General features: G+C 40.3%; 1 protein-coding gene across 3 annotated transcripts in view; it reads right to left on the bottom strand.

Annotated features, from left to right (window-relative positions):
- Positions 1-1,147: 1,147 nt before the first annotated feature.
- Positions 1,148-11,366, bottom strand: part of LOC102228925 (axin-1-like) — a 30,364-nt gene continuing 20,145 nt past the window's right edge. For 2 of the 3 annotated variants that reach the window (XM_023334329.1, XM_014474218.2), the window contains 9 exons: positions 9,926-10,060; positions 9,718-9,814; positions 8,486-8,623; positions 7,278-7,668; positions 6,304-6,478; positions 6,034-6,219; positions 4,778-5,077; positions 4,544-4,693; positions 1,148-3,775 (listed from right to left, as the gene is read on the bottom strand). In XM_023334329.1, the coding sequence (XP_023190097.1) occupies positions 3,649-3,775; positions 4,544-4,693; positions 4,778-5,077; positions 6,034-6,219; positions 6,304-6,478; positions 7,278-7,668; positions 8,486-8,623; positions 9,718-9,814; positions 9,926-10,060 (1,699 nt within the window). In that variant the 3' untranslated portion in view covers positions 1,148-3,648. The remainder of the gene's footprint in view (positions 3,776-4,543; positions 4,694-4,777; positions 5,078-6,033; positions 6,220-6,303; positions 6,479-7,277; positions 7,669-8,485; positions 8,624-9,717; positions 9,815-9,925; positions 10,061-11,366) is intronic. The other variant, XM_023334330.1, reaches the window with a different exon arrangement.

Below are 11,366 nucleotides of genomic sequence, written 5' to 3'. Positions count from 1 at the left end.
GCATGAGATCAATACTGGAGACAGACATGATATATGATATGATCACTTGGGAGGAGTCCTTACAGGAAATGGGCTAAAGAGAAAAAATTTTAAAAATATACATTCAGCTCAGATACCTGGTGTTTCAGTGAACCAGCTTGTACAAAAACATGTTGTGGCACTGATGGAAGCTGCTAGAAGGACAGGGGGATTTAAAATGTGTTCGTTCCATTTCCTCAGAAATAACTAGACGACAAAATTTTATGCCAATCGTGTCTGTGAAATAAACATGAACCAAAACCTACAGGAGGCTAACTGAGATAAGGATAATAGCAAACAGCAGGTCTGGTTTAAAAAAAAATAAAAAAATTAACATTTTCCCTTTTAACTTGCATCTAAGAAGCTCAAAATTGTTCCAGACCCAGATTAAAGTTGATCTTATTTTATTTTTCTGCCATTTCTCTAAGCTGATCCGTTTTTAGATGAGTGTGTCACTGACTATTTTAGTTATAGATCCAATGAGATCAAAAATGAGTAAAATAACTACTCTAAAAAAAAAAAAAGGTGCAAACCCAGCTTAATTAATCCTGAATAAATATCCGGCTAACAGCGGTGCTGCGTTTTTATTCTGTCCTGTAAACTAACAGCTGCTTTGGCTTCGGGTGTGCTCTTTCAGATTGGAGACTTGTACATTCTGTCATCTAACGCGCAGAAAGACAAAATGGCAGACTTGTAAATTATAAAAACTGCAGATTGCAAACGAGATGAACCGAAACACACACACACACGCACGCAAAAAGAAATGGACCAGATTTCAGCTCAACTGCGTCTGAAATTCAACCTGATCTTTTATATTATTATTTTCAGTAACAGAACGCACCATTTCAAAGTGCTACCAATGTCTTAGCAACAATCACTGCAAAAAAAAAAAGAAAACACTAAATCTTTCACAGTATTTTTGGTCTAGTTTATAGCACAAGTTCTTTATTACACTTGAATAAAGATAAAACTAACAACGTTTCAGCAAGACATAGGAGCTTGTTTTAAGTAAATTATTCTTTGAAATTAATAAAAGGTTACTGGGTCCACTGGCAGATTATTTCACTTATAACAAGACGTCTTCCCCATGTTATAAGTGAAAAAATAATCTGCCAGGTCTGCTTCATCGATATTGTACAAAGATATTTGTACTAAAAACTAGACCAAAAATACTTGGTAGAATTATGATTTTTGTTTTGCAGTGTTCTTTAAGGAGGAAGTTGCTAGAGAGTGAGAAAGGCTCACAGTTAACCATCTTTATTGTGGTTAAAAGTTTGAGAGAAAGAGAAAGTTTGTGCTATTCCAGTGCGAATCCAACTTGTGAATGTTGAAGTTTTATGTTTCTAGTGTTTTCTTGTCTTAAATTAGATGAAACAAAACTAAATTGGCACTCAGAAGGTTTTGATTGGTTGGTAGTTTCATTAAACTGGAGGCTGGGTTAGTTTTTTTTCTAGCTAGTTTTAGCTTGTTGGTGCTAAAAAGTTACATTTAACGTTGAGCCAGTTTATTGATGTTTGCTGCAATGGCAGCCCAAAGTACTGGTGATGAGCAGATATTGACACCGTTTATTATTTCAACCAGTTTGGTAGGAACCCCTCCTCTGTCTTAGGTAAAGGGGCCAGTGGTCAGCAACATTCACATCTGTCAGCCATTTCTGCCCTCAGCCTCGCTAAATAGAATTTATCGACAAAAGAAAGAACCACATCACCTAGGAAAAACTGCTAAAGCTAGCATTTCTTTTTTATTTCCTTTAAAAAATTGCTCACCCACTTCCTTAATATTTTGGACAAAATTATGGATGATTTAAAGGGCCACAAGTGGCGGCGGAACCCCAGACCTCTGGTGTAAACGATAAATACTCCTGTTGTATTCTTTAATGAAGAAAAAAATATCTTGAAATCTCTCCTGTGATTGTTTTTGTTTGCTTTAAATTGTAAAGACTCTTTTTTTGTGTCTATTTCCTCACACCCACACACACACACAGTGTGACATCACCTCCACTCCTAACAGAACTGATTAGTGACTGCTCATGGCTAGAAGGAAAGAAAAATATATATATTGCCTGCTGGTAATTAAACTTTGTAAATATAAATCAGAGTTGGCTGAAATGAAATCAACTTTGGCAAAGAGGATTTCAAAAAAGTAAAAAAAAAAAAAAAAAAACTAAACTAAACAGGTTGAAATGGATATTATTATTATATTTAAAATTAATTGTCAAGATGGGCATTTTTTTAGATTGGCAAATCTACTGGAGCAACATTCCCTTCAGCTCGTTACGGTAAAAATGATTCTTAGACACGCATGTCGGCTTGTAGGACACATGTTCTTTGGCAGAGATCACATACAAGATGGATAAAGGCGCAGATGTGATTGAGAATTGTTTTTTTTTTCGTTGAAAAGCATAACGGCACCGACGAGGCAGGCACCCGGGATAAACCTACCGCTGAGGATTTCAACAAAGCAGAGAACATTAAAAAAAAGGCAATTTCTACATTAGCTTAATCTGAAGTCCTGTAAACACAGCGATGTGTACCCACCCCGCATGTTTCCTCAGCTTCCGCTGCAACACACACTACCAACTGAAGCAGATGTGGAAAACTTGCAGAGGTGTTTTAGAAAAGTGGGAATTTTGAAAAACATTATAGTGGAGGAGGAAAAAAAAAAGCTAGGTTCAGAAAAAAAGAAGAAAAAAAAAACATTTAAGAGCAGACGAATCCTATCGAGACGACGGAAACGAGGGGCACTTTTATGATTTAGTGACGAGAAACTCCATCGCTGCTTCAACGTGATTTTCAAAACATACACAATAATACTATATAAAGTGAGATATGACAAAACAAAAATGCAGTAAATAAGTAATAGTACCTGCCTTTGTTCATATACAAATCAAATGAAATGATAACAAGTAGCTAGAATACTTGTCCAATCAAACAAAATATGTAGCTTTGGTAAACAAGTTAGGAGAACTGTCGTGTGAACGGTAGGATGTGAGCGATCAGTGTGGGACGCGTTGGGCCGCGCGGCGGTGAGTACGTCTCTCTGTTCTGAGGCTACCAAGGCAAAAAAAACAAATACAAACGAGAAGCTAGATGAAAACGTTCAGATTTTTTGTTTCTGTCCTCTCCCCCACCGGTCCCCAGGTGACGAGGAACGAAGACGGCGAGCTGCCGTCCTGAGCACCGACTGAAGCGTTTCCGTGGTAATGTAGCAGCATTGTAATGGTCTGCAGAGGACACGCGCTCCTCCTTTAGAGCAGAAGTGGAAGACAACTTTCATCCTCTTTTTTTTTTTCCTTCCAGAAGTTCCCTCACCCCTTTTCCATCAACTTTATTTTTTTTAATATATAGCTCTCCTTGTTGATCTGTAAAGAACAGAACAGAGGGAAAATATTTTTGCTCCGTTCTCCATTCCAGCATTATCTGACCCAATTTTTTTTCCTTTGTTTCTGATCCAGGCAGGTATTTGTTTATCCGTGAGTTCCCATCTTTCATCAGTCGTTCTACGCAGCGTCTTTCTACCCTTCTGAGACGTCACTCGTCCATCTTTCTACTTGCCAACGTTCCGATTTCTTGCAGGTGTCGCGTCTCCTCGTTTCGATAGTCATCTGTTCCGTTTCCCGTTCCCAGAATTTCAGTCGACCTTCTCCACCTTCCCGACAATCTTCTCCTCAAAGATGGGCAGAATGGCGTCGTCGTCGCGGACCTCCTCGAACACAACTCCACAGTCGAACTCGTCGCTCACCTTTTTGAAGTAGAACCTGAAGATCAGAGGAGAGTCCGTTGTTCTCAACATATAGCAACAAAATGCCAGCCTATTTGCGAGGCTGAAACGTTTTCAATCGCAAACGTCGTTAAATTTTATTTGGAATTTCTTATGAAAAACCAACACAAGGTAGCACAAAACTTTGACCAGTGTCAGTGTTTGTCATATTTTTCTTTTTTTTTTTTGAATGCAAGCCAAAAAGTTCCGCTTTGGTCTGTAGTGCCTCATTTCCTCCGAGTAGTCCAACACAAGGAAATACAGTTGCCGTCTCCACTGCGGACTTCGCTGGCCACGGTAGGAAAATATAACGAGGTAGCACAGATCAAACCATTATACTCTGGAGCAAGTTAGTACGGAAAATACCGTATATCCCTCACCTGTATTGTGTGTTTTTTGTTCTTTACAATCCTGTATGTTCACCTCAAATCTGTGTTTGTGCCAACATTAAAATTCCATAAAGTTGTATTGTGTAGAAACAAGTCAATTTCTGGGAGAAATGTGCAAAACTGGGTTTTATTTAGGAATATCAGCATAAAAAGTGTTGAATAAAAACACACCCCACACATCTGAGACAGGTGAAGAACAATTTGAAAACTACCATATCCAGGGTTTCCCCCAGTGTATTATAAGCCTGGTGGGCCACCAGGCTAAGCATTGTTCGTTACTAGTTTATAAAAAAAAATCTTTAATAAATGAACAAAGTAATAAAGCTTCAGACGTATGAATACTTCTGAAGTGGAGTGTGTACGCTGTGTGTTCTCACCTGTAGTGGCCCTTTTTGGTAAGCAGCTCTTTAAACTGGCCCAGAGTCACCACGCGGCCCTTCACTGATGTCCGGTACGGGATGGGCTCTCCACAGAAGTAGTACGCCACGGTCATGTTCTCACACACCTGCCGCTTCCCAGACTTGTGTCTAACAGAAAGAGTGGGGGACGATCCCTGTCAAACGCATGAAATGACGGAAAACCTGAAGTTAAAGCAAAAAGACGAGCCGTACTTCTGCTTCGCCTGCAGTAGAGCAGCCCTCCTCCGCTCCTCCTCCAGCCTCCGCCTCGCCTCCTCCAGCTGCGTGAGCGGGTTGGGGGCGGGGTTGGGTGGCATGGCCGGGTCCTGGATGAACGGGTGCGAAGGCTGGACCTGAGTGGACGACGAGCCGGGGATCGCCGTGGACACCGAGGAGGAGTTGTTGCGCAGCTGGGCGGAGACCCACGGGTGCACGGCTCCAGGTCGCTCCACGGAGGTCGGGCGCGGCGACTCGGTGCTGGTTCCCGTTCTCCTGGAGCTGCTGGTGCTGCCGCTGATGCATGAGGGAGAGGACGGAAGAAACGGGTTCAGATCTTGCAGGGAGGTGAAGAGAGCTGAGCGAGATGGTAACTGGGTGTGTACGGTTTATCCCACAGTAAAATTTAAGAACGTCTCAAGGATTTTCAAGGTTTTTAAGGTTAAGTTTTGTTTTAAATCTTTTCCAGCACCACAATTGAGATAAAAATAAGAAAAATGAACTTAAAAAAAAAAAGAAAGACCATTTTAGTTCACTACCTTATGACATCATTTAGTACTGCTATTAATAATGTTTTGTGATTGTATCATCTACAGCAGGGACAACTTAATGTAAAAAATAAAGTGACCAAACACTAGTTTAACAGAAAACCCTCCAATTTCAATAATGTTGTTTAACATCTATAATATAAAACTAACCCTAATTACACAGATTAGTAAGTCACTGAGTCATTAGAAATAATAAATATTCATTACACTGAAACAATCCAAACAAATAGTTTTGTGGTAAATTACCGTCCTCTCCAAATTAAATGTTTAGACACAATTTACAAAGACAGACCCAAAAATATCTCTAAAAATGTTTTTGTTACGTTTTGTAGCATTTAGTAAATAGAAATACTTTTGGACATTCTAATTGACCTAAAGAATTAGAAGTTTGGTCTGATTCAACTTCAGACAGTGAGGAAAAAAGTATTTATTAGGTGCATAAAAATATCTGGTTTCAAGGCTTTTAATCAAACAATAGATTGCACTTTATTACAAAACTGTGCAGTTTGAACACCAGGCGCTTTCAAGGACTTTAGATAGAAAAAAAAAGCACTTTTCAAAACTTTAAATACAATTTTAAACATCTGTACGAACCTTCTAATAACTCAAGCACTACAGAAGGATGAATGTAAGGTCTTACCACACAGCAATAGAACATTAAAACTGACATGAAATAATCTATAGTAAATGCGAGGTTTTCCTCACCCATGAGAACTCTTCCTTTGCCTGTCTCCGTCCATCATCCATTGCAAAATCTTCTGGTTCCTCTCCAGATCCTCCACCTGAGTACCCGGATAGCCTTGGGTTTCCAGGCCACGCCCGCTCTCGTCACCTTTGCTCGACGTTTCCGTCTTCTTAAAGCCCCGCCGTGACATTGTGCTGCCTTTGCTACTGCAAAAACGTAATAAGCCATTTAGAGGTCAACTGAACAAATAAAAGACAGTATTTTACTAGCGAGCAGACGCGCATGCATACCCGTAGCCCATGCCCTCGAGGGTGCTGGCTCCAGCTCCGTCTGCGTAGTTTCTCCGGCCCGCGTACTGGTTGGCTTGGTCTCCGTTCAACAGCAGGTTGGGCGGAGGCCGACCTCCCGTCTCCTCTTGTCCGTCTCTTCCTCTGTGGTGGTAAGCCTGCTTATGGTGGTAAATGCCTGGAAATAAATCAGGGAACGGTTCAATGATGTGCTTTTAGCCACAACACAAGGCTCTTCCTCAAATGGATTTAATAACTAGGGAAAAAGAAACTAAATTAAGTAACAATTTAAAACCAGAAAAATTCTGAAGAAATTTAATAGGGGCCTGCCAAGGGTGCATGTCAGTCAGAACCCAGCGTTGTGATTCTGAACTAAAATACAGTCAATAGTGGGTGCTGTATCAGGCTAACATGGACTTACTGTATTCACTATGCAAACAGTTTATATACTAAAATTAGCTAAAATGCTAAGGTTAGCTTAAATGTTGTTAGTAGCATTTGTGGTATCACTAGTGTATAGACTTACATTGACTTACACCATTCAGTATGCTAAATGTAGCTAACTGCCAAATGTAGTTTATGCATGAAAAATTAGCCAAGATGCTAATTTTAACTGTAAAGCTAATGTTAGCTTGAGGGCTATTGCTAGCATACAGGGGAACAAGCATGTAAACACTACTTGGCAGTATGTGGGTTATCATTAGCATGTTGATTAACAGTGACTTACTCCACTCAGTATGCAAATATTAGTGTGTGAGCTAAAATTAGACAAAATGCTAAGGTTAGCTTAAATGCTGTCAGTAGCAAGTGGGGTATCACTAGCATGTTGCAATGCACTTGAGTATCCAATGAATTGGATATAAATGTTCATTTTAAACTATAAACGCCTGAAATAAATACATAATCAAAGGAGACACAGAAGAGCAAGACTTCCTACAGAACAAAATGGATAAGTGTTGGAGCCCTGAGTGGTTTACCTTTAGCTCCCACGGTTGGCAGACTCTGCCCCCCTCCTCTGTGTGAGGGGTAGTGAGGTGGCCCAATCCCTCCGTCAGGTGAGCGTGACGTTTTGGGCGGAGTATGCCGCCCTCCGCCGCCTAAGCTGCTGTTGGTTGCCCCCGGTGACTGGCAGCCCGGCGTCTTCATCACCCGCTGCACATGTTCGTCCAAAATGGATTCGGGGTCATCTTCGTGAGGGTCCTCCATGGCGACCAGGCCGCCGTACGTGGTGGCTGCTCCCGTGTTCGCAGTGGTCTCTGAATAACGGGCCCCGTACAGAGGTGGAAACGACGAGGGGAGGGGAAGTGGTATGCTGTGAGAAGACATGGAGGTCGTCATGGAGACGTCGGCGTCGTCGCCCTCTTCTTCCTGTTGGGAATGGAGAGCAGAACTCAATATCTGGTCCTATGTGTGTGAATGAATAGAAATGCACAACTTGACAAACCCTGACGTCTCCATGTGTCTTTATGCTTAAGATCAATACTTAAAGTTTCAGATTCCCTGTCGAAAATTTGTTTTATGTTTGTATTGTAGTTTCTCAACTATACCTCAAAACAGAATTTGGTTCGCTTTGCTCTCAAATGATCATTTTTATACTTTATTTACTCAAGCAAAATGCAGAGATATCATGTTAATTTATTATTAAAGTAACAACTTAACTTCATCCAAATTCTGTCCTGGATTTGAACAAAATCATTCAGAAGAAAAACCACAAAAACACATAAAAGGTCAAAAGATTCCAGATTTTTTTAATGTCTCCTTGTCATCATGCTCCTTGGTTCCTTTGTTGTATTTTGCTGGTGTCAGGTGTCTTTTATTCACCACCTGACACCAGCACTTTACCTTTTTTGCTTGCTGCAGAATTTTCTAAGCGAAACTGGGCTATCAGTAAAACTAGATGCAGATGTGAAATGGTTGCTATGGCAATTCAGACCCAAATTTCGTGTCAAAAAAGAACATGCTATTGTCCTTCTTGACAGGTGGAAATATTGAAAGTTGGAACAATTTCTTTATATACGGAATACAGTAGATGAATTACCCAACACTAACACACATGATGTAACCCAGAGGAGAAGCTCCAAGGTAAAACTCGTTTCTGGTAATTCTTGCAACTTCCCTAACGCAAGACCCAATCCAGGCTTTCTCTAACGTAGACCTCGTCAGCCTTTACAATCCGAACACTCACCAGTCGCACTCTCTTCAGCCTTTCTTCAAGCCTTTCCTGGGCCTCTCGTTCTTTGAGAACAGCCTCCAGCCTGTTGATGAGCTCTGCTGCAAACATCTCCGGCTTTACGTGGATGTCCTTTGGTATGCGACACGTGCGCTTCGAGAAAAACATACACACACAGATCACATTTTAAAAATTACATTCTGCTACCCGCGTAAGAATGTTAACAACGTGGAAAAAAACAACAACATACCAGATGTTTTTTTTCCCAGATCATCTAGATGACCATGTCCTTTCTAGAGGACATCATCTAGAAAGTTTATGAAAATTTCAACTGGTAAATTTAAGGGAGGTTTTCGGGTATATATAGTGATGTATACTCCCTTTCTGAGTTCTTGGACAAATAAAAATGGACTTTTATTTGTGTCCAACAACTTTACATCAGAGTTGACAAAAAACAAAATAAATCATATATGGAGTACCTCAAGGTTCCACCTTGGGGTCCTTCCTATTTAATATCTACATGCTGCCATTTGCTCAGCGTTATTACAAATAATAAGATTAGTTACCATAGTTACACAGCTGACACATGGCTCTACATTACATTGACACCAGCTGACATTAACTCCCTAAATCTCAGAGAAAAGACTTTAGAAAACGTTTGTTTATAATTAAATGCATGGTTTCGAACCAAAATTCATTAAAAGACCAGATGTTGTTGTTGTATCAACCTTGCAGATCACTGAGGTCTCTTCTGATTCAAGCAGAATCAGTCAGAAATGGAGAATTTGAAGTTTTTGTGTTCTTTTAATTAATAACAAGCTTCAAGAAAACTCCAAAAATGCTGAAACACCGACTTCCTTGAATTCAAAACTTTTGGTATTAGAAGGTTGGTTAATTAGAAAATGTGTCTTTCTTATAAGCAAGGGAAATGCGTTACTGCCTACCACAGCCAGTAGACAGGAACATGTGGGGGAGGGGCAGCACTGCATTACTCTCTGATCGATACAGCCAAACAAAACTTGGTCACTGCATCACATTTAAGTGACATAAAATAGTAAGAATGGTAGAAAAAAAAATACTTTCATCAGCTTTGAAATAATAACTGTATGCACCTGGATACATACAGTATATCTGACCTGTATCTTCTCAGGATAAAGAAAATCCACAGAATTTACTCCTGAAGAAGATTTAGGTGTCTAATTTGCCACATATATTTACATTTCTAGCTAACAGACAAAGACACTCACAGGTATATGAGGTAGGGGCACACGGCCATTGGCTTTGGCACTTTCATGCATCTCTTTCCGATGCTGCTTCCGATATCTGTATGGAGGAATACCATCTCTGGAAATAGGTACAAAAAACAGGAAAATATTAAAAACACAAACTTTACTCTCCTGAGCAAATGGGTCTTAATGCCTTTAAATGGATAAAAGGTGTGGATTAAATGCTTACACACTGCTGTCGGTCAAGGACATTGTATCTGCGTCGCTTGACATGCTCTGCTGCTCACTGTCGTTGGCGCTGGTTACTGGGGCCCGGGCATAGCCCATGTTAGCGTAGTATGGGTTTACTGGCTCTCTCCAAGGTCTGAGGGATGACGGGAACAAAAATCAGGATGTTGACATTAATGCAGCACTTTTATACAGATTAGAGATGAAGAATCGTTACTTTTATTTTTTTAAATGTGAAAACATATGCTAAATATATGAGCAGAACCACATGGAGAATGATTGACAGCAATAAGACCCGCCTCCTGGCTCTGATTGGTTGTTTCTAGTTAGCACTGGGATAAGGCAGAGGAGCTCGATTTCTTTTTTTCACACATTTGTCTCATACAGTCCTGCTCACCATTATTGGCACCCCTTCATGTTTTGCATAGCTGAGTGAATATCTTCAGAAATAAATGGAAATGTTCAAACTTATATCAGCAGTATCTTTCAATTTGAGGTCCAAAGTAATTTAACAAAGAATTACCATTTCAACATAAATATTTTAATTCCAAAGGACAAAACAGAAAACCAGCATGTGCACTAATATTGACACCCCTCATTAATATTTGGTTGCACAGCCTTTGGCAGCAAACGTTTCTTATATTCATCTATAAGCTTCTTGCACTCCTCAGGTGGGATTTTCTCCCAGACTTCTTTTGCAATATGCTCAAGCGCTTGTACATTTGTAGGGTTCCTTTCTCCAACGGCAGATTTCAGCACCCTCCAAAGATTTTCAATTGGATTGAGATCAGTACTCATTGCTGGCCATTTTAAAACAGTCCATTTTTTCCCTTTCAACCATGCCTGCACGCTTTTGGAGGTGTGCTTTGGGTCATTATCTTGCTGGAAGACCCAGGATCTTCGCCTGTTTGACGTGGTGTTTTTTTCCACCGTTTGCACCAACCGTCGAAGATTTCAGTCATCAATTTTTCTCTTCCCCCCACGTCCAGGAAGGTTCTTGACCACTCCACGCCTGGAAAACTTCTTAATAACATTACGCACTGTTGAAACAGGGATACCGAAGCCTTTGGAGATGGCTTTATACCCTTTGGAGGTCTTGTGCTTACAAATAATAGCATTTCTGGTATCCTCAGACAGCTCTTTTGTCTTTACCATTGTCACATGTGAAGATGGACTAACAGGTGACTTTTAAAGTACCAACATGATCATTCATTGGTTAATTCATGTCCCATGTGTAGAGGCAGTTCATCACAAGTGATCTTTATTTGTGATTTGCAACAGGTGAGCCGAATTGGGTTTTCATACTGATTTGCAGCAAAGGGTGCCAATACCATTGACATGGTAAACATTATGTTTTTCTTTGTTTTCCTCATAATGTTTATCTTTTTAAATGTTTTTTATCATTTGCTGTTTTGCATCGAGCACAAGCTATCAGCAGTAAA

This window comes from Xiphophorus maculatus, chromosome 5, assembly GCF_002775205.1.
Source record: "Xiphophorus maculatus strain JP 163 A chromosome 5, X_maculatus-5.0-male, whole genome shotgun sequence".
In the NCBI taxonomy this organism is placed as follows: domain Eukaryota; kingdom Metazoa; phylum Chordata; class Actinopteri; order Cyprinodontiformes; family Poeciliidae; genus Xiphophorus; species Xiphophorus maculatus.
This window is presented reverse-complemented; position numbering and strand designations above follow the sequence as displayed.